Source organism: Molothrus ater, chromosome 12, assembly GCF_012460135.2.
Source record: "Molothrus ater isolate BHLD 08-10-18 breed brown headed cowbird chromosome 12, BPBGC_Mater_1.1, whole genome shotgun sequence".
NCBI lineage: Eukaryota > Metazoa > Chordata > Aves > Passeriformes > Icteridae > Molothrus > Molothrus ater.
Genome location: NC_050489.2, coordinates 9,013,159 through 9,037,407, shown reverse-complemented (window position 1 = coordinate 9,037,407; position 24,249 = coordinate 9,013,159). Strand labels below are relative to the sequence as shown.

General features: G+C 41.9%; 1 protein-coding gene across 1 annotated transcript in view; it reads right to left on the bottom strand.

Moving 5' to 3' along the window:
• The window catches only part of NKD1 (NKD inhibitor of WNT signaling pathway 1), a 109,122-nt gene extending 91,890 nt beyond the window's left edge, over positions 1–17,232 (bottom strand). The window contains exons 1-3 of the mRNA XM_036390442.1: positions 16,945–17,232; positions 16,772–16,804; positions 16,331–16,488 (exon numbers count right to left, since the gene is read on the bottom strand). Of these exons, the coding sequence (XP_036246335.1) occupies positions 16,331–16,488; positions 16,772–16,804; positions 16,945–16,969 (216 nt within the window). The 5' untranslated portion in view covers positions 16,970–17,232. The remainder of the gene's footprint in view (positions 1–16,330; positions 16,489–16,771; positions 16,805–16,944) is intronic.
• Positions 17,233–24,249: the final 7,017 nt, after the last annotated feature.

The following is a 24,249-nucleotide window of genomic DNA, read 5'->3' as shown; positions in this document are numbered from 1 at the left end:
AGTGTCCAAAGGGAGACGGGAAAAAGCCCTGAAAACAACAATAAATGCCCATATCTAACACACAGACTAAGAACCCTGATTCCAGCCAGACTGACCAAATTCTCCAAAACTAAAGAGAGCTGCAAGATTAAAATCATCCTTACAATTCAATATTCAGAGAAATCATCCTTAAATACATAATAATAGGGATTGAGATGCCATAAAATCCTCTTTAGACAGGCAAAATATTCCTGAATTCTCTCCATATTTACAAGAAGTGGGGAGCAGGGAAGCTACAGACTGGGATGTGCCTGGCTGCAACATGCAGCTCTGGGAGTGTGCTCACTGCAGCCAGGCTGACAGGACAGTAAGTGCCTCTTCAGCACCATATATTTAGCTGTGCTCTCTATTGTTTAAAAGAACAAATTACATTTGCAGCAGGGAATTTAGCAGGACCAACTAAAAAGCTTGGGAGTACCCATCACTAACCATCAGTCACTAACCATCAGTCACCATCAGGCCGTTTAAACATGACCGTGGGTGATGCATCACAGACAGCACCAAAGCAGGAGGGAAGAGGTGTTAATTAACCTGTAAACCTGCCCCACTTTGTGCTCCACATAGCACAAAAGCCCGCCGGATCCGAGGCATAGTTCACCCTCATTATAAGGCTCTCCATTACAAAGCCAGTGCAAAGAAAAGCTTACTGCTTTGACTCACCACCCCACTTCAGTTCTTTGTAAACATTTTGACATGCATTTCACTCATGTACACACTCTGCTGCTCCAGAGAATAACCTTCAAGAGAGGGTAATTTCATTATTCAAGCAAACACCAGAAAAACTTCATCTCCTTGCAAAGCTTCCAGTCTAACTGGTGCATCAGAGCTTGTCTTCAGTCAAATTTGAACAAACCTTTTCCTTCCCAATTTAGTTATGTCTCTGAAATCAGTAGTGGAAGTCTGGCATTCTCCTCATGCTGTATTTTATACCTACTCTATTGACACACATGCCAGCCATACTCTGTCCCTACATTCCTATTAATCTTGCCCTGACTTTATATGCATCACCAAGAGCAGGGTAGAGCAAAGAGCAGAAAGTCCACATCACTTGTATGCACAAATCCTTGGGCAGGCCCCCATGAGAGTGGAGATTCACCTCATACATGAAAGACACATCCCTCTCACCACCTTCTACACCCTTGTCCAAAGTCTCATCAGCATGACTGAGAAGTAAAATATCTTTTCTCTCTATATGTCAGAACTGCTTTGATTAAGAAAAACTTTTTAGAATTAGACTTCTTGAGCCACTGGATTGTAACGAGAGCTGGACAGTTCAGAAAGGCCCCTTTCAGAAACATTTTAGGAAGATTACAGTAGATCAAAAGAAACAATCTAAGAGGTTGGGCTATTTTGCAAGGGGAGATTATATAAACTTCAAGGAGAATTCAAACATTCTTTTTCATTCTTACTTTGCTCAGGAAAGTAGGTGATAAATACTTGGCTTGTTCATAAAAACATAGCAATGAATTAAGAGTACAGCTGACACTGAAGTTCTTAATGAACTATAAATATTTCTCTGATGGGGAAGGTGGGAAAAAGTGGATAAAACCAGTAGGTTCTAAGAGAAGATAAATGAGACTAATGAGTGGCAAGTGTTTAGCTATTTCGGGTCTCTGTGAAGATATGAACAACTTTAGAAAAGATAGACACTTGAAGCTAGGGTCTGGACTAGAAGGCATGGCTCCTGAATCTCACTCTTAAACCATAAATTCAGAGTTTCAGGCAGCACCACAGCAGTGCCTATCCATCCCTGGCCACCCACATCACAAACACCTCCCAGCTCCACATGCCAGCCCAGACCAGTCTGCTAATCTCAGATGACTTCAAAGCCTACCTGCCTTGCAATCCAGAGAGCTTAAGAAAGCTGTGTTTAACCTATTACCCCACCTCCTTAAGTACCACGGGGCTGACATCCTAGCCATGAAAATCCCAACCACTAAGCAGAGACCCAAGGGGCATCACCAGCAGCCCAGTTAGGAGAGGCCCATGCTGTTATCAGAGCCTGTGTCTGAACCACAGACAGCTTTAACCCCGAGGGATCTTTTGCCACACACACCTGAATATAAAACATGGTCCAGCACCATGTGCAAATGGATAACTCTGAGAAGTGCTGCACTAGAACATGCAGTTCCCAGCAGACTGAGCTACTAGAAATTTCAGTCCCAAGAAAATACAAAAAATTATTTTATGATTGAAACAAAAAGGGGCACAGCCCAGATATCCCATCTGTACTGGCTGTACTTCTGATGTGCTTATTCTCACCTCCTCCCCTTAACAACCAAGTCAATGATTTTGTTATATTGTATGCATGCAAATTGAACTCATTTCTTCGACTGTGTCCCCATTTCTTAGACTGTGTCTAATTTTGCCCTTTCCATCCTTTACTAAGCCTGTTTACATAAGTTGAAGATGCACTCCCTCCTCTGTCCACTTGCTTTTTTCAGTGGAGAGGTCAAGCCTTTCCTCTCACCAGTCCTCTCTCATCTTCTTTCTTAGGAGAACATTTTCACCAAGTCTGAGGGGATTGCATTTTGCTCATTCCTGTTTGATGCATTTCTTGTGAGACAGGATCAAATGAGATTGAAGGCCCAGAAAGCCCCATGCTGTGTACCTTGCATAAAATGTACTTTCTCTTACACTAGAAAAAGGCTTACATGACATATATTTTTTATAAATATATATCTTGAAATTTTGAAAGTAGGCAAAAAACATTATAATATCATAAGGTGGGAAGGAATACAAAAGAAGAAAAAAAACCACAGTGAATAGAATCCTTTTTTATAAAAAAGAAAACTATGCTTAACACAAACTCCTTCATGAATTCTCTTTATACTTCCAGTGACACAAATTCACCATTCTGCTGACACTGTTGCTGACGCTACTGAAAAAGTCACCCAAGATGGTTCATTTCAAAATAAAATTTTACAAGGAGACAAAATGGGGATTTGTAATGGAGCATTTCCTTCTACTTAATCACTACATCATTACTGTGATGGTATAAAGTCTATTTGGTCTTTTAATTGATGTAATGATAAACATATATTTTGGGGAGAACTCCCACAAAGACATCCAGTTAAAGGAGAAAAATCTTAAATTATAGTTGCCCAAAACAGTCCTCCCCTAATTTACTTAATGCCAACAAACAAGAGATCCCTGCAGTAATTCTGTGTTTCTAATACTGCTATCAATTTTAACACTACCTCCACTCATTTCAAGTCACTGAGCAATTCTTAAGTATTTACAATCATCAGTCAAACAAGGAGCCATTTCAGCTCTTTGACCTTAGAATCATGAGGTATAAACTTTCAACTTCCATAGGGAAGATATTTTTAAAACGAAGAGTGCATTTCCCAGAATAATGATGCTCTAATACTAAACAGCAGCTCAGTTATTTTGTGTTAAGAAACCAAAGCCCTTCTTACACAATTTCAAAGCAGCAGCTGTGACTTTGAAACTAGGAACTCATTCTGGCCACCTGCTTTAAAACCAGCCAAAATAAACGTGGTGGGATGGTTCCTGTTGATAGCCATGGGATGGCAGGGCAGCACAGGTTATTTGCTGCCAGGGCTTAGGTCCCAGACATCACTAACTTCTCCAGGATTTCATCTGGATGAAGACCTTGGGATCAAGCTGCATCTGAAAGCTGGATTAATTATTAAGTGCTAGTTTGCAGTCCTGTTACTCAAGAGGAGCAAACCTTCATTGCACAGCTGAGATACATTGTTCACGGCATGCCATTCACAGTGTGGTGTTTTACTCCCACAGCAGATGATACTTCCTAATCCCTTGCCAAACAGAAAGTATTATGGTCTGGCTTACAAGGTATTGGTTTCTTTGAAGAAAGAGTTTGTTTTGCTGCTGCGTTTTTTGTTGTTTTGGGGTTTTTTTTAATAAGTCAGACCCATCAATAATAGCAGTAACAGTAAAGTAAGAATTATTACTTTGAAACCTCAAACTAGCCTACTTCTTCTAGACTTACTAAATGCAAAAAACATTGCAAAAAATAGTGTCCACCAGTGCAACTTAAGTGAAACACTAAACACTAACTAAACCTTCCCAGATCCACAACCACAGCTAATGTAGCAGAGTGTACCTCAGAAGATATTTCAGGGCCTAATCCTGCTCTCAGCAGAATTAACAGAGAATTACTGAACTTCAATAGCAAAAAGATTTGGCCTACAAAATCTCAGCCATTTCTAATTCACACTGCTAAAAAGCAAATGTAGTCTCCCTCAAAAAACTCTACTACAAGGTACTACAGAAGGAAAAGAAACCTTAAATATTTAAAAACATACAAACATGTTCCTAAAAGTTTAATTTAATATAACATTGTTAAAGAAGGAGAGAAGAAAAAAAAAATCAGGTAATTCACAAGTGTCCTAAGTTCTTTCTGCTTTCTACTCCTTTGTGCCTTGCTTTCCCCTTTGCACTCTCCTTGTGCAGAGGCACATTTGAGACAAAGCAGCCACTGTAACACTCACAGTGCCCAGGTGGGAACACGCTCTTCTCCTTATGGCCAGCAAAGGACACATGCTTTGATCTTCAAGGAAAAGACTCTGGATGGTGCAACTCAAAAGGCTGCTGCAAGTTTATTTCTTTTTTTTTCCTTTCCCTATAAATTATCCCTCCTTTTGATATCTATTCTTGCTCTTGAAAAAAAAAAAACAACAACATACATCAAGTTCAGATGAAAACTGCCCACACGACAAGTTTGTGTTTACAAGCTTAAGAGCAAGTTTCACTTGAACACAGGTCAATGCCTCTTTAAGAAAACATCACATACCAAAAAAATCACACATGGTTAGAACACATCATGAGCAGAGAGGAATTGTGGACTCAGTCTGTGAGGCACCAAGCCAGCCTGAGAAGCCCTTTGAAGTTAGAAAAACATCCTCTGGTCAGAGCACATTTGTGAAGCCGTGGGACAGGCGCTTTAAACAACATTCACTCGAGATCACCTGCGGTGTGCCAGTGGATTGGCGCCTGGGCAACTTCAACAACGTAACCCTTTCTACTCCACCAAGATCACTCACTCCAAAATCCCTCCTATCAACAGCACGGTCACAAAACTGCATGGCAAAGCATGTAGCTTTCCCTCTCTGTACAGCACAGGCAGGCATTCCAGCATGTGAAGTTTGGGGAAACGAGCCACAAGCAGACCTTGGTCAGCAGAAGAAAGGCGACTGTCCCTGGCCACAGCAGTGCTGACACAGAGGGAAGGCATCACCCTGCAAGAAGGGCCACTGCAAAGCTGCACAAGGCACAACAGAGTCAGGAATGCAGCCAGGCATGACACAGAATGCTGCTCATCACCCTTGGCAGGGAAGGAAGATGCTTGGCTGTGGAAGGCTAAGTCCAGGTAACACAAGGGGTTTTTCCTCTCCCACCTACACACAGATAAGACTGGACATCAGAAGACTTTTCTAGCAAAGGCAGCTCCCTCTGCCCAGCTCTGCCATCAGCTATTAGCACCCAGCCCCCTAGCACCAGTGAGCTGTGCCAGCCCAAGTTAAAGCACATCCACCCCCTGATCTGGCACTCTCGGGCTGGAGTGCCTCTCAGAAGAGTCTCTAACTGAAGGCAGCAGTGGCTGCCCAATCCTCACACTGCTGGATACTGGAATTGATGTGCAGTAGCAGATGAGCATGACTAGAGCCCATGGCAGTTGAGACTGTGGAAGGAGCAAGCCTCACCCCTGCCTTTGGACAGGGTTCCTGCTGGTATCAGGAGACACTCAGACTGCACACTCCTTCCTTAAAACATACCCCTAAAGGCACATCATTAGCATTTTTCTCATCTAACCATTCTACTCTTCTGTGTTTGACAAGCTTTCCTACTTTCCCCAGTGGTGGTGAAATTCCCCTCATTTTTGAGGAGGCAGGACTGCCAGTGCTGCCATCAGAAACACATGAGGAGGGTCAGATTACTCTGGCAGAGCTAATAAGGGACCTCACAGCCTTTCTGCTTCTCCCACAGGACATTACCCATTGTCTGTTATTCAATTACTGACAAATCTAGGGGGCTTCCCACTTTGGTTTCTGTCTTTCCAAAATGGGGAAAATCAGAGGTGGCCATAGATTAAGGGCCGATTGTTTTAGCAGAGGTTTGTTCTGTATTTGAACATATGTATGTTTAATGAATAAGCACAAACACCTGCATGCTGCAGTCTAGCTGGTCCCTCTTGGATAGCAGCAAATGCCCAAGGACACAGAGCGACTTCAATGTGCCTTACTTTTGAATTTCAGTACAGAGTTCTCACAACTTTTTTTTTTTTTCTGTATGGCATTAAAAAAAAAAAAGAAATCAGACACTCATCTGGAAAAGAGTGCCATGGTAAGGCTGATGACCAAATTCCAGTAAAGTCTATATAGCATCAATGAATACAGTACTTCCTTTCCAAATGCTAGGGTTTTCTTTTTTTCTTTCTTTTCTGTTACACATCACCACGTTGCAGTCAGAGAGCAACTGTTTTTCAAGTAAAGCCCTGTACAATAGCTTACACAGGAAGAGATCTCATTTACTTCTTTATGCTGTGCATTAGTCCAGAGTTAAAGATTTTGTGTGCTTCCTATTAGTCATAAATAAATGATTGAAAACACCCTTAGAGTAGAAGAAAAAAAAATGGGACTGTGGTTCAATACTTTAACAAACCAACCTAATTACATAAAAAAACACCTTCATACAATAAAAATGTGGCATTTTAATGGGTATTAAGCAGTGCTGTGGGAATAGCCTCTTTCAAAACATGCTTTTTAAACCTATCTGGAAAATTACATTGCTAATTACAAATGGGAATTTAAGCGGCAGTACAGCTGGGAAAAACTTTTGTGAACCTGTCATAAAATGATCAGATAAACTGCATCTGCAGGGGAAAATACGCTGCCATTATACCAGCAATGTAGCTGCCAGATTAAAAGAATATTAGTCTCGTGAACCTTCCCTCATCTTCCACTGATGTGGCAGAGAACCCAATACAAAACCACTAAAAACCAATGAGAAACTTCCCCTCCATTACTGAGGGACTTTTGCATCAAAGCATCACAGAGATAATGCAGAATTTAAAAAAATATAGAAACAGTCTTACCTAACTGCACTGAGTTAGTTAAAAATATACATTTAAATGTAATTTATTTATGGGATTTGAAAAAACTCCTTTTACATATATATCCACATCAGGAACAAGACCTTGCACATAAGCTTTGCATAAATAGAAGTGGCTTTAACTGAGATAACCTATGAAGTTTATCCTCAAAATAAAATTAAATATTCAGGATGGCTAAATGAGGCACAGTTTTTCCATGGGAAAAAATATCAAAGTATTATTTATTTTCCTGTAGGTACTTGTTTTGAAAAGCCTTTCCTCCCCACCTGGCCTTCTGCTAAAAGCCACAATCTACATTTAAACAGTGTGTGTGCTTTAGAAAATTATCAACCATCTTTTTTTACAGCAGGAGCTTATGAAATTATTTGATCCACTTTTCATATAGAAAGTCTATGGCTGACCATAAATAGGCAGGCTCCCAGTATAAACTTACCAGGAGCACATCAAAGACCTTCCTCTAGGATCAGACGATTGATTTCTTCAATGCTTTTTAGAATTTCTTCCAGGATATTTTGGGTTATTGCCTTAGACCTTTGCTCAGCTGGAATGACAGATATTCTGTTTGCTAGACTGTGATGTTCTCTCTTTACAGGGGAATGAGTGTCCGTAGTGTATACACACGTACGCTACACGAACAGAGAGAGACTTGGAGAGTTCACAGGCAAAATTATTATTTATTGTTTCAAAAAGAGCAGTTTATTACAGAAACACTGATACAGGCTTAACCGCAGCATCTTACGCAATACAGAGACTGCTTGTTATTCTGTGAGCTCAGGGCTGGGACTCTGCTCTGAGAAAATCCCCACTCCCCTAAACAGGCATTTGTTCTTCCTATTCACACAAGGCACAAGGCTTAGCCTTACAGCTACTACCCTCTTTACCCAACTCTCTTGAAACTAACTGTCCTGGAAGTATGAAAGATTTTTAAGATAGGACAAGAAGCAGCTTAGTCCTTACCTACCACTATCAAATCTTTGGGGAATCAGACAGCAAACTATCTCCGAGGGCAATGTGACACACTACCCACCGTTCTCCTTCCTCCCCCAAGACAAATCTGTCACCTCTGTACCACTCATCATCCGCATCAGAGTGTGGATCAAAAGATCCGAGGCTGCTCCCAAATCCCATTTCTCCTGCAAGACGGTACTTTGTTCTGTCACTTCCCTACTGAGTCTATCCCCTTATTTTATGCCTCACAGCATGTGTGGCTGCACCCCAAGATCAAACACCCATGCATGATTTTCTTTCACAGATCTTGAATCACAATGTTATACTTTAATAGGAACCTCAATATACTTAATCCCTTTAAAGCTGCCACAGTAATGCCCCCAAATGCATTAAATTCCACCCTAATCGCAAAATACAAAGTATTTCTCTGGGTGGACAGTGCACAGACTGTTCTGACCACATGCCAATCCACCTCTGAGCTAAAGCAACATACACTGCCTGCATTTGTTAGTCAGAAGTCCAAGGATACATGGCTAAAATTCCAGACACATGAAACGTCCTATGCTGCAAATTTTGCTCAAAACATAACCGAACATTTAAGGGAGGACCTCACATTCTCAAGGCATTCTCATTGCAAATGACACAAGAAACAAGAGCCACTGAGCCTGCATTTAAATCCAAACCCACTCAAACTGAAAGCAAGGCTGGTAGATGTTCCCTTTCAAGGTGTAATCAAGACACCCAAACCCCATCAGTCAACTCAATGAGTTTCAGAGTCCACTGAATTCTCAGACTGAGGGGGGTTAATGGACAAAATTACCAAATTATTGGAGCATTGACAAAAAGCAGAAAAACTGCTTGCCTGATAAGTCTTGTTCACAAGTATTAAACTTTAATAACAATAGCCCTAGGTTTAAGGAACAACTACTTTTCCTGTACGTTTGGCAGGGACCTTGGTTTGAACCAAGGAACCACAGGGTCTTCTGCTCTCCCTGCTGAGGGGTTGGTGTCTGCTGGGACCCTTTAGGTGTATTTTTACAGGGCTCTTTTTGGCCATTGAGGAGCTTCTCAGGCACTGATGGCATTTCAGTCTCCTGTGGCCACTGTCAGGCCATCAGAGGAGCAAAAAGATTTATACCACCAGAAGTTTTACGGACCAAAACAATAGGATCATTTATTGCCCTATAAAATGCAATAGGCCAAACCACAGAATTGCAGAGTGGAGAGTGGTTCAGGCTGGAAGGGACCACATCATCTGGGTCATCTGATCCAATCTCCCTGCTCCAGCAAGGCCATCCCCGGGCACAGGCCACAAGATTGTGTCCAGAAGGTTCTTGAATCTCTCCAGTGAAGGGAGACTCCACAGCCTCTTGGAAAATCTGTTCCAGGGCTTGGTCACTGCACAAGAAGAAAGTTCTTCCTCGTGTTCAGGTGGAAATTTCTGTGCATCAGTTTCTTCCAGTTATTTCTTCTCCTAATCCTTAGCGCTACCAAGCAGAGCCAGGCTCCAGCCTCTTGACACCCTCCCTCCAGATACTGATAGACATTGATGAGGTCCCCTCTCAGCCTCCTTTTCTGAAAGTGCTACAGGACTTCCCCAAAAGACACTGCAGCATTCCTTAAACAATTAAATTCTGTATGGCTAAACCACAAGTACTCCTGAGGTATGATGGGCAGCTATCAGGTGATGTGAGACACAAAGAGATTAGGGAATCCAGCTGAACACTTGCTTACACACAAAAGCCTGTTGGAAAGCCAAGTCCCATGGCAAGCCAATGGATCACCTCATTAAACAGTGGACACCAGGTTACAGGGCAACAAAAAACATGCCATATTTCTCTTATGACAATAAATTCAGAAGCCTACAGAAAGTTAATGCCCTGTACAGCAGTACCCCTTGCAGAGACTCCAGGGGAGCAGTGATTGAAGGTACACAAATCATTTCCCCTTTCTCTTAGCTTACACTAAAAGCCAGCACAGCCCTTTCACCACAGCTAACACCACTGGCTTTCCACCACTGCAATGAGAAATGTCATGAGATACTGCAATACAAACACGCTTTGCTGGCTCAAAAATCAGACACAATGAAGATTTTGCATTTGGAACTTTGTTAATAATTCTTGAATGCAATACAGTCCAACTCAGTCTCCCATAGCTGTAGTTACTCTGTAGGAGTAAATACAGGCTTAGTTTTGCTGCCAATGTTGGCAGATATGACTAAATAAATTCACAGAGAAAGTATATTTGACCCTTCCTTCACATTAATTTTTTTAACTAAAACTTTACCTCATTTTCCACGAAAAGATTTCAAACGATGTGATATTTATAGATAACTCACAAGTATTCAAAGTAACTGGCATATGAAGAAAAAGTAGTTCCATTAAAAAAAAAAACCAACAAAAAAACAACTTCAAGTATTTCATATGTCTGAACATCTACCATTTGCTTTCCAACCAAGGTTTGATGCTGACATTCACGAAGCAAAATCCGTCTGCAAGGATTTCTATAAAGGCCAACATCTGCAGCACTGGGAGCAATGTTCCATTCTGATTTAAATATCATCACTGAACAATTATTTCCCCAACTTTGGAAAAACTAACTCCTACGAAGTTTCAGTACTCAAGAGACTTCTCTTTCCTCTGTTCATAACTCAACTCAAAAGAAACCATAAAAGTCAACTGAGATCTTCTTCTGAAGGGTGCATACAAATAGCTACTTACTGAGCTCCTCTTGGGTCTTATTACAGATCCCAAAACCTATAGAAAACCCTTCTGTTAATGAATGCTGCTGTAAAGAACATTCCCCTATGTCGACAATCATGTGCTATAAACGTCCCTTTTTTGTTATAACTAAAGTTTTAGTGTGAAGTCTGGACTGCATTATTTACAGTTAAGATATTAAAGAATATAACATATTGTTGCTACTTTTCATCCCAGATTACAGAAGAAAATACACTCCACAACCAAGGCCTTCTCATTCAGAAGAATTAAAGTTTCACTAAGCCAACAGGGACTATCAGGAGCTCGAGTGACATAGATGAGGATTTGACCCAGCTACTACAGTGAATATGTTTTCTTCTTACAAACACCAACCTAAGTAACTCCACTTTGGCGGGGGTGGGAGAAAGAGGGTTGTTAGAGATCAAAAAAAAGAGTTCCTTTAATGAGATCGTTTGCAGAAACTTCATGGGTCATTCGGCTTTCCAATCAACATGGCAAATTAAAAGTGCACCACATTAAATCTGAAACACCTATAAAACAAGCCCTGATGAAATACAGACAGTCTTCCATCTACCTCCTCCATATGGCTCAGGCAAAGTCAACTTTTAATTTCATAATACAAAAATATTTAATTTATGCTTTTCTTCATATGTCAATTTAACCTCTGGCACATAGCTTTGAAACCATATAAGGATGCCTAACACTTTCCATATGGCAACTGAATTGTGGCTTTTAATTGCACCAACTGGTATCATTCAAGGATAATTCCCTTGGAATCCAGCTTTCTGCTACAGTATTGGCCAATTCACTAATCTCATCACCATGGCACTAATACTTTCAGAGACTCTTTGATTGTTAATATTCATATTATAATTTTCCCAAACCAGAGCTGTCAAGATATACTATGTACACCACTAATTAAATTATCTTGGTTTGTTGGCACCAAATTTCAACACTAAATAAGATTCTGCTTTTCTCTCCCTCAATACAAAGTTTGGTAATTTTATTTTAAATGCCATAAACAATATTTTTGTGTACTAAAATACTTTGTAGTCATACCAATATTGAGAACTGCTGGGTCTGTTTTTTATTTTAATCTTCAGAGTCAATAAAAATAATTATTTATATAGTACTGAGATTAATCAACTTGAAAATATTTCAGTTAAAAAGATCACTTCAAGCAATCACACAAGATAACACCCAAGGAAACTTTCATTGCTCTTGTCACCATACCAGTAAGAAGGCAGTGTTTCAAATGTCACTTTACCCATGAAATGACCCCAAAGTAGTGCTGCAATTAAATCTTGCATTGCAACAGCCTTTAAGCCATATACATAGCACTAAAAAGTCTCACTTCTGTTTAGTATTTTCATTTTGGATGAATGACCTACAGCTGTGTCATCTGTAAGGTGATGTATTTTTAATATGCACGGACACACTATTTAACAGTGGGGGACTGGGAAGGGCTTCTTCTTTAATTTAAGATTGATCATACTAGAGGAGCAGTGAAGTTGACACTGGTGTTGTCTCCTCTCAGCCATGCAAGGAATGCCCATTAATGTCACTGGCAGTTACAGGCACAGAACAAATGGAGAACAAGCCCCACCTCTGAAGGACTGATGTGCCTCAGAATTTCATACTGTGTCAGTCCCAAACCAGATACTCAACTCTAATTAATATCAATTAGGGTTGAACATGGGGATCACTAGTACCAACAAGCCCAGTGGAAGTGGTAAGCTAAATTCATTTCTATTTTACCTAAAATGATTACCTACAATGTGGCTCACTGAGAGTTGGTTTGAAATCTAATTAAAAATAGGATATTTTTTCCATTCCCAAGCACAGATGTCAATGAGACGCACAAGACCCTAGTAAAATTTCTTATGGCTTTGAAGATAAAAGTAAATGGAACTAAGCAAATGTCATATTTAATATTCCCCCCTCTAGCACAGAACCGTTTCTCAGTTAAATAAATAAATACATGAATATTTGCAAACAATGTTGATTTCCAAAAATAGTTTGTAAAAGTAAACACACTGAATAAATTTAAGCTTAAGAATTATACAGGATAATCCACAGTATCAGAAAAACCTTTCTGGATACAAGTTAACTCATTCATAAAGCAGCAAAAGAAGTGTATTCAGTTGCTAGCAGATTTACAGCCTCAGTGGTTTCAATTAGCTTTGAAACCAGAAGATGACTCTGGACCTCATACTTTTCTCATGGATGCAACAGAATTCCTTTTCCCTTTAATCCCCCACAAAGTGGAAGCTGCAGGCCAGCCCCGGCCTGTGGAGTCACTAAAACCCGTGGAGCAGAGCAGCCCCTGCCGGGCGGGTGGCAATGGTTTAATGAGCTCGGAGCCCCCACCCCGTACAGCGCTCGCCCCGCCAGGCTCCCTCCCTGGCCCACACCTTCACCCAACCATCCACCAGCAGAGCCTTCCCCGAGCACTTCTGGCAACAGCTGGACGCTAATTACTGTTCTTCCAGTGAATTGGAGGGGAGAGACAGATGGACAGGACACGACAGGGACAACACTTCAGCTGAGGAAAGTCTTCTCCAACTGAGAAACTCTCAGAACTTCTGCTCAGAAGGAAAGGTGTCGTATAATGGAACTATCCTTGAGTGATGTAAAGACCTCCCCTCCACGACAATTGTAAATTCAATCATTCTAGAGAGGACTACAAATGAAACTTTACTGCTTTCCTGTATTAGTCACTCATTCCTCTTGTAAAATACTGCATGAATTGCCTGAACTTCAGTGTCATCTCCCCTGGATGACTAACTTTAGCAGAACAATTCACTGCCTATTCTTGAGAGAAACAGCCTTCCAACTACAACTAAGACAGGATTTTTGGCCTGTAGACAGTAAAATAAATCAAATTGTACTATCACATCCAAGTTTTGATTAAAATTATTCAAATTTTGAATTATCAGTCTTGGGAGTTCTTGAGGCTAGGTGCTCTTCTCTCCCATCAACAGGTCTTTGGAAGTAAACTGAATTTCACCAAATAGGCCCTACATACTAAGAAAACCATCATCAACAAAGATCTGGTTAAGGATTCCTACTAGGAAAATTATTTCTAGGATCATTATTTTTTAACACAGCTGTATGTTTCTGTGAATGCAGATATTTTCGTCAATGTCTGATCTAGCTCTTTCTGCCATAAGTCACAAACATAGTAACTTGGGATCTATTTTGGAGGAAAAAAAACCTCTCTTTTACTGAGAAGTCACAGTTTCAGCTGTGACACAATAAAACTGCAACATTCCACAGAGCCTTGTAAGCTTATTGAACATTTTAGTATGAATTTTGAAGTAGTAAGGAGAAGATTCAAGTGCAGTAAGGTAAATTCAAATGCAACACTAGTACACTATTGGGGTCTACACCACTGTCCCACACAACCCCGTGACTAACCATTAGCAGAAGAAACTAGTATTTCTACATCTTGAGGAGACCAAAGAACCAAGAGGTTAGGCTACAATTCCCTTTGTATCTTGGTATAATTATACAAGAGATCAAAGAGATCTCAGAAGAGAAGCAGCCATGCAGCCTCAGTTATGGAGTCAATAGCTGTGACTCCATAATCCTTGTCAAAATGACTGTACATATGGCACATCTGGTTCCAATGTAGGATTAGAAATGCATCCTTCCATATTCCAAAAGTTTGTATTTTAAAAGAACTTTAATGTAGCTGTCATAGTGTGCCTGTGACAGGATGACAATTAAACTAAATCAACAAGCAGGCTATACATGCACACAGATACTACCAAATACATTAGGCAATAAATGGCAAATATTTTGAACATTCAGAAACATCTCAATAAGGATGACAGTGAAAGGCCTCATGGGAACAGTGCTTTTAAACACAAACCTATTTACAGTTTTATAATGTACTAAAACTGTAGAATAATATTTAGTTAATGGCTTGTTAATTGCTGATTCATCAAGAGGAGGACTTCCTCTTGAGTAAGAGGGGAAATACTGTTCTACTGTCATTCCAGCTGAGTAGACCTCACCAAACTGCCAACTGAAGAGGGTTGTGAATAGAAAGGACCTTTGACAAAAGATATTGTCTTCTTTTCAGAAAGCAAATAATCTTTATGGAAGAAAATACATTTCACAAACTAAAGGCAGAGTTTTCACCTTTAACTCTTATATTAAATCTATGTTTAGTCTGGTGAGTTGAGCTTCTTCTCTAGAAAACATACATATGAAAGGTAGAACATATGTAAAAAAAAAACAACTTAGAAAAACTGGGATAATTAGAAAATAATTAAAAACAGGTGTTCTTACTCTTTGCATCTGTATCATAGTACATACTATTGTTAATGAGAACTTCTTCCTTTGAACATATTGTTTCCTAGTAAAGCACAATAAATATCACTTCAACCAATCAAACCTGCAAGTTGAAGGTGATTATATTCATCAGTTACAACAAAGCAATATCTTACCCCTTTTGTCTTTACTTCTAGTGACTCTCACACAATTTATGCTCCTCAAAATACAATACTGGTGGAATATGAAATGTCATCATTAGCTTTTCCCATACTACACATCTTCTACTCACTTACACATCCCACCTAAAATGAAGCATTCTCGACTTGCAAGTGAATTTTCCTGAGGCACAAGAAGTCCAGGCTTCTGACAATACAACTGGTAGCTGACAAAGCAAAGAGCCTGCAGGAGGTTTGGTGGCCCTGGCTCTGCTTGTGCTTTCAAAGCCACACTGCTTGCTGGGAAGCACAGATTCCAATCTCCCCATCTCTCAGGTTACCTTTCCAGTGATGAAACTTTCAGGGCTTGATCCAAAGTCAATGGGAGTCTTTCAGTAAACATCAATAAGCTCTGGATCACACCCTGAAACACTATGAGGACCATATCTAAGTAATGTTAAGTCTGTTTACCTCCCATCATGCCTCTTTGTTTAAAGAGACAACATTAAATAAAAGAAAACGGCAACTGAAACGTTTCCTCCAGCCCAGCTTTACATGGAGGATTAAAGGGGTTGAAAGTGACCAGTGAAACAGCCAGGACAAGCAACTGGCACAGTAACTCTGGTGGACAAAGTCAGCCTCACGTTATTAGCAAAGAGCAAATAAATAACAGTAACTCTTCGGGGACTTCTCCTTGACTGCCAAAATGTCACAGGCAAACTTGTGCACTAATCAGGGCTCACAAGCTATCGCACGCTGGCTGGGTGCTGGGCTTTCCCCAGAGATTGTTTGTTCCTGTTTGTGAAAGGTTTTGTTCTAATCGTACTGCCCAGACACCAGCAGTCAGGTTCCCTTACTCCTCTGGCTTTTGTACCCTCACCAAGTTTGCTCTGCAGCTTCTAACTTCATCAAAGGACTGAAGGAAACCACCCACGGGGCAGCGCCTCGGAGCAACATTAGGGCAAAGAAAACCTTCCTTTGCACAACCGCCCCTTGGGAGGGAAAGAGGGATGTAGAAAGAGCTTTTGCCTTTCAGTATTTCAAAGGGAAGGGGCGGGGGGGCAGCGAGGAAGCTGACATACCCTGGCGCTGGAGAGCCTGCACACGGCGCGGTGCTGGCAGCCGTGCTGGAGTCCCGAGCTGCTGCCGCCGCTGCTGCTGCCCCCGGAGTATTTCTGCTTCACCATCCAGTCCTCCAGCCCTCTGCGAGCCAGAGAGGCGTTCACCGCAAAACTATCACCTAGAAAAGAGGAGACAATGCCGCCGCTGAGCCGCCCGCAGAGCCCGCCCGACTCCCGCGGCCATCCCCGCGCCGGGGCTGGGGCTGGAGCCGGGACTGGCACCGGGGCTGGAGCCGGGACCGGGGCTGGAGCCGGGACTGACACCGGGGCTGGGAGCGGGGCGGCCGCGCAGAGAGCAAAGCGCGGAGGAGGAAAGTTGAGGGGAGAGGGCAGGGGGCCGGGGGCAGCGGCCGGACCGGGGGAAGGCGTTCAAAGTTACTAACAGCGAGGAGCCATCCCTACCTTCTGGACTTTCTCTGGGTTTACAAACGGCAGCTAGGCAGATCCGGAGGAAAGTGTGTGAGGGAAATAATAAAGGAAGATCATTAGACACCAGAATAAAATCACAGCAACAAACCGAGTAAAATCCGAATAAAGGGAAGGGACTAAGGAAGTAGCAAGTGAAAGGAACTAACCATGTTTCGAATGAAGTTTCCCCATCTCTCTGCATTGATCTGCAATTACGATTCATTTGACTGTTTTCAGTAGGGTCAGGTTCGCTTGTTGTTATTTTTTGTAGATATATAAAATCCCAGCGTGTTTAGAAATCCATGTGCTCCGCTTCTCCCTGCTAACACACAAGCGAGCTCAAATCTCAGCTCCTCTCCTGCAGCACGGTCCGGCGTCCCCCTCTCCGCTCCAGCCTTCCTCCTCTCTCCTCTCTTTCCCAAAGACAGAGGCGGTTACAAAAGACCTTACTTCACCCACCGGGGAACATGATTGACACCTCATTGAGATTAGACCACTTGCAGGCAGCCTCCGCCTTCCCATTGGGCCGCGGCGGCAGATGAAAGGGGCGAGTGAGCCTTTTGGAGGCTCAAAAAGGAAAAAGGGAAAAAAAAAAAAAAAAGAAGAAGAAGAAGAAGAAAAAAGAAAAAGGAGCAGCCGGGGCGCGTTTCACTTCCAGCCAGGCACGGGCGGCGGAGCCGGCTCCGCTCCGCGCAGCCCCGGGGGCGCCGGGCGGACAAGGCGCCCGCTGCCCCCCGGCCCGGCCCGGCCCGGCCCGGCCGGCCCGGCCCGGCCCCGCCGCCGCCAGCGCCGCCCTCCGCAGCCGCCGGAGCCCCGCGGGCCGCGCCCCCGAGCAGCAGCCGCGTCCCCGCACGGGCCGGCCCCGGGCTCCGCCGCGGGCCGCGCCGCCGCCCTCGGGGCTGCCGGGGCTCCGGGCACCCCGCACGCCGCCTCCGGCAGCCCTGTCTGCACCCGGGCGCGCTGCTGAGCCCCTCCGGTCCCCACGGCGCGGGATCTGGATCGCGGAGGAAGCCAGCGTGTCTGGAAAAGCAGTTGTTCTGCTGACTTAGTCGTGCAAATTGTTTTTCACGGGCATCCCTTCGCACACAAGTGGTCCTAATGAAGTCACTGTTAATGCCAAAATGCAGTTCTCAGGGTCAGGTCCGGAACCCTTTCTCAGTGATTCAAAATGTTGGCAGCAGGAGGACAAAGTCTCTCTCAGCTTTTTTTCATTATTAGTTAAGTAGATGAGATTTACAAAGAATCTCCCCTACTTCTACAAATTATGAATGGTGTATTTTTTACATAGAGCATAAACTAAAAGGAAACTTGCTGTTTCATAAAGATAGTTCTCACAGTCATTAAAAATTTGCTTTCTTCCTCTGGCTGGTCATTATATTTCTGTTTATGAAAATCACATCTCCCTGGAGATCCTTGTAGTTCAACTAGGAGAGATAAAAGGGAGTACGTAGTAGATTCAGAACAAGAAAAAATGAAGACTTCTGAGAATTTCACTCAAGAAACTACTAGTCAAACTATGTAGGGTTTGACCCAGATGGGCCTGGTCCAAAAAACTTCAAGGCCACATCTGTGCTTTCAAATCCATATGTTTCAAGCACAGGGAGGAAGGAGTTAGACTTGGGAGCTCATCTGAAAAAAAGATTCAAAGCATATGTAGTAACACTTCTGCAGGGAATTGGGACCGGGAGAAGAGGGTCAGGCTTGGAGCTCATTTTTAGAAGGAATTCCAAAGCACATGGATGTGGTGAAGGTCTGGTATGAAACAACTGCGCAGCACAGCCAATGCAATGCCATTAAATGAACCGTTTCAACCCAAATTGTTCTTTGGATGATTGCAAAGTCATTTCTCACATTATTCCAACTATTTATCTGTCTAGCAAAGAAAGCCCTTGCATTGTGAAATGCAGCCGTTGCAACAGCATCAATTGCTTGTCAAATAGCTAATAACATGCATCTTTTGTGAATTTCTTTTTTATGTATTTTAATAATTTGTTTGGACCATTTTTTATATTGCGTATTTAGGTGACATATTTGTTCCTTTGAAGATTTTCTCTTGTTTTGGGGAGGTCAAAGAGGGGAAGAAAATTATTTAGATAAGGGCTGGCTCATTGGGGCATGAGCTTCACTTCGACTGGGAAAACTTGTAAAAATTTTCTGATCCATATGAAGAAATTTTAAATCCTAATACCTCAGGTTGGCATAAACACAAGTACCCTTTAAAACTTCATCAGCAATATTTTATTTGGAATATCACTTATCTTCACTGTTCATGAGAAATAGAGAACAGCTTAGTATAAGTGACCCCAAATGGGATCGGCCTATCCATTCATTTTGTGAGATGGTGCTCACATTCAGCTCTTGGGACTAAAACAAGGCCTTAGAAATGTCTCAAGTTCAGCAGGTCTGCTGAAGTGGGCAGGGGAAGAAGCCCTGGCTTTCTTTCACAGCAGATTACAGAGGTCCACTTGTGTCGAGGAACTTGCGTTCAAAACACAGCCACTCTTGTGCACAACTGCCTTCACATACGCAACATTTGTTAGAGTTCAGAGCAAGCCCTTTCTCATTACAGTCGATGACATACCCTGCAGAACCAACAGGAGAGCAAATCTGACAAAAGAATCACAAATGTCAGTAAATGACTCCACGTACAATGGATTCATGACTTGCTTGGGCACGGGAGTAACACAATAACAAGCTGGTGACATTACTCTGGGTATGAATCACAACTGCAACTAATTCTTCCTCCACCTGGGAGAAAGTTTTAGCTAGTCTCAAAGTGACAAATCTTGTGATTCTTAGCATGGTTTTGCTCAGACATCAAATTCTGGTTGATTTCAGGAGAATTTATCATGGTATAACAACTAAACAGGAACCTCAAGATTTGACTCAGTATATAATGATCCTCAAACTACAGGGACCTCAAGGCATACAAAGATTTTTGGTTTTGCTTCCATGAGGCCAGAAGTGTGTTAAGTAGTGACGTCTAGTAAAATATGAGAGTCAAGTACACCATTCACAGTACTAATGATTAAAGGATCTCCAACCCAGTGACCTCAGTGGAATTCTTACAGTTCGAAAGCTATGAGATAGAGTATTATACATTGCCCTTTCATTAGGGCTGACTACACTCCACTTCTTCAGAAGATGGAAAACCCTTTTGAACCTTGCTATACTATAAAGCAGTTGATGATATGAAATGCTTCTTAGCTAAGGAGCAAGTGAGTAAGACCATTCTAGGAATTCATTCTCAATATTCAATAGCATAGCAAAATTAATGACAATAGTTGCAATAGCAAGAGTTACCTGATAGATGAAAGCTCCACACTGATTTTCCTGTCTGGGTAGTGGTAAGATACTGCTTTCCAGTTCTCCTGCTTTATCTCCTTCCTTTTCTTGGGCTCTCCTGTTCCCTCCAGCTGGAGATGAAAGAAGGCTGGTATTGGCCTCCCACAGTCTCAGGTGGGTGCTGTTCTCTTCCACCTGAAGTGTCATGCTGGTCATGCTACACTACCTCCAGAATAAGTGAGGGTTGATATGTGTTTTTTAAAGTTGAAAAGCCCCATTAATTCTTAAAAAAAAACCCCAAAACCAAAGGCACACAGAAGCAGTAAAGTGCAAACTGTGTGGTTCCTCCTTTACATTAAACAATCTAAATCCATATTGAACAGAAGTGTTTTAAGAAAATGTTGCTCAGTTGTGAAGGAAAAACATATATGTGCTCTCAGCAGTATTGACAGGGACAATGGATCATATGTAAGCTCCTAATATTTCCAGGATCCAGCTGATACAGAATTTTTAACCTCATCACTCTCAGAATCACAGATGGTCACAAACCACACTCAGCCCCCATTTCAACCACATTCCAACCAAACCCCTTTTACTCCATCAACAAAGAATTGCCCACAGCAGTGATACCTCTCCAACAGTTGCCTCAATCACTACCCTGCTGATGCATTTAGGGCCACAAACCGTTTTATGAACATTTAAATTTTGGTTTGGTGACCACGTGAGTGCTTTGACTGCTCATTCCCAACACATAAATGAGATGCCTGTCACAAGACACTGTTTTAGCTTTTGGGCCTTTGTCCTTGTACCTCTGGTCTTGGCAGTTTTTTCAGCACTTTTGCCTTAGGCATTTTTGCAATCAGGCATATTAGCACCTCCTGGCTTTAGCAACTTTGCAGCCTTAGCTTATTGCCTCAAAGCTTTGGCATGAGTCTGCACTGTGGCATCCTTTCAACTCCAAACATACTTGCTTCACAGGTTTTCCTCGGGTTTTTCTTGGATGTCAGCAACTGCCCTGACCCTAGAGGGGGAAGAAAGACTGATCAGCAAGTTCAAACAGTGTCTGTGCAGCAGAAAGATGTCTATCACAAATGAGCACATTCACTACATCACCTGCCAAATATTGCACATGCTCAGGTACCATGAGAAATTTTTCCAGGCCTTCTTCAAGATTACTCCTATAAATCTTCTGAGAGCCTGTGAAGATTGGAGAAAACCCTGGCAAACTTTGTAGTCCCAGACTGTAAGACCACTGTGTCTCCATACTCCAGTGGATATACTTTCCACAATCAAAGTAATTTTTCTTTCACTTCTCTTCAGAGCCAAGAAAACCCATCAGATAGAGATGGATATTGAGTTTAAGGGCTGGTAGTTCAGGGTGACAAGTGCTGATTTGGTAGACGAGCTGTTTTCCACAACCACCAGTAGACACCCAGTTGTCCTTTGTACTGCCTCCACTAAAATACTCCTTTTCAGGTGGTATCACCTCTTCTTTCCATTGTATTCAGGAAAATGAGTCTTAGAAGTCCTAAAACAGAAGAATCCATGCCAGGTTAATCTTTGTTTGCTCCATCTATTACTCTGAAAGTCCTCATCAGCAACTGCCTTCAGTGAAGGCCTGAGTTTAGAAATGCTTTGATTTGTGAATTCCTAATTGTCACCTGTTATGTCCTGCAAGTTCTCTCTCAAAGAGCTTTGCATAGCTAACTCAGTAATCCAGATTTCAGCTCACCAGAAAAGTGGAAGGGTGAAAAAGTCAGTTGATGCTGCCTAAAACTAGTGAGACTCCTTCTACCATGTATCTCTCTATCGCTGAGGAAGCTTGGCCAGGGCTTTCCCAGCAATTTAGAAGCAATTGGCTTTTTCAGTATATTTTAGCAGATGTTGGACCTAGAATCTGTTTTCTTGGAATCTGATTGCAGATTCTCCAGAAGAAATTCAAAGATCATACAAAATTAGCACGAATTTTTCTGTCATTGATTCCCCAAGGAAAACGCTGTTTCTATCCAAATAAAATGACCTTGCAGTTTATTTACTAATCAAAAACTATGGATGTCCTCCATAGAAGGGAATCCTTGAGATATTTTAAAGTGTGATTTTTCTGAGTTTTCTTTTTCCAGTGGATATTTTGGTGAGATGAAATTTGCTAACAATTGTAACAATATGCAGAGAAAGAGGGAAAAAAAACTTTTTTCCACATCATGTATAGTGTACTACACATAAAAAGAAAAAAAAGCACAGTAGAAAGTACTGCCATGACTTCAATAATCAGAATCTTTCCTTTAGCATCTAAGAAATGACAAGTAAGAAAGTTTTAATATAGGAGAGGATTTTTATTTGCATTTCTTAACAATAAGGGTGGTTTATACTCCACCTGGTGTCTTTTCTCACATCATCTTTTATGGGCTTCTCTCAGTGACAAGTACCTTTGTACAAAGGTTTCCTTCCCCCCTCTCCCCCTTCTCTGGTTCTAACTCTCTAGCAGGCTTCAGCATACAAACACAATGGGAGCATTGAAAAGAAGACAGTGGGACACCTCCTTTGATCTTGTGTTCTAATAACTTGTGTATGTTTGTGTCCAAAAACAATGTTCCAAGGCTGTGAGGACTGCTGCCGCCGAAAAGAATACTCATCACAGGGGCGGTGGAGTAGTTAAACTGTATTCAGGAGAGTAAAGTACTGGCCAATAACGTAAACAACAGACTGTAAACTGCACTAAAATGCTTTGATGACTGAAGAGAGCCCCACTCCACAGCTGACAACACAGACATCATAGGTCTGTTCAAAGCATGGCACCGAGGGTCACCATTAAATCATACAATTCCCTATTACTTTTCATATCCATTCTGGAGGATACTCACTGCACATGGACAAAAGAAACATGTCTTGCATTAAAGCAAATGGCTACTGTCAGATAAGCCAGCTGAGCTCCTCCACTCTGCTGCTACTTGCTCAATGTTGTTGGGGTTTTTTAAACTGTAAGAAGCTGGATTTCTGTTTTCATTTTTCATTTTGTAACTCACTGGTGCTTTTCTTTCTGAAAAACGGAAAAATTATTGCTGGGAAAACAATTGGCATGGGAACAAAGTAGGACCAGTCAGACCTTACACACAAAGCACACTGCTTGTGTAGAAGTCACTTCTGACAAAGTGGCAACCCACAGCAAGGGGTGGAGGAAGGAGAAAGTTGCTTGATCACTGTCTCATTATTTACAACTATGGGGTGGTAAAGTCTTATACTGTCACATGTTGACAAATCCATGACCTTTGGGAAGAAAATGTAAGAATGAGGATCTGCACTGATATTTTGTATTTAGGTTCCCTCTCTGGAGTATTTTCAGCATATTTGAAACTACATTGACAGTCACCCAGGCCTGATTTCCAATATGATAGCATTTGCAAAACTCTCATGAAACGTGAAAGGCTTGAATTCAATGTATGCTGGTTCAGCACAGCACTTCTATGTTAGTTTTGCTGTGTTTTTTTAAATAAACATAAAGTTTATTGAAGTTCTGTGGCTATAGTAAACAGGGTTGGTGCTGTGCTTACAAGTAAGTAAGTGTAAGAAGTGTTAACTTAATAAATATCTGAAAAGGATGAAAAATGTTAATAAAACTACCTTTCAAGCTCTGCATGAATTATAACAATTCCAAAGTGTTTTGGCAAACACTTATAACCATATCGTACTGGGAAAGAAAACTTTACTCTAAAAACTCTGCCTGGACCACCATGTCACTGTACAAATCTGGCTCCAGTAACTTGCCACAAGTATTTTGTCATTTTAAAAGAAACTTAGCTATAAAAGAATGCCTTCTTTTGACTATTAAGATTCAGTAGAATAAGCAATCATAAGCAATCAGGTTTTTTATATGTTGTTTACACGTTGAGAATGATGTATCATGTTCCTACTGTTTTTCCCCACAGGTACCCTGTGCACACCCAGGAGTGGTGTTGGTACAAAGCCTGTGATGCAGCAGGAATACAGAGGCTGACACAGGTGAGGGGCTGAGGCACAGAAACTGCCCTTCTGCATTTCCCTGTGTGTGTTTCTGCTCTGCAGTACCCAGCAGAGCCCAGCTGCCTGTAGCCCACAGACAGTCTTGGGGATGAATTACCCAGAGTACAGCACAAAGATCCAAACTGTGAACTGCTGAGCACGGTCCTGGCTCAGTGCTCAGCCTTTGTGCA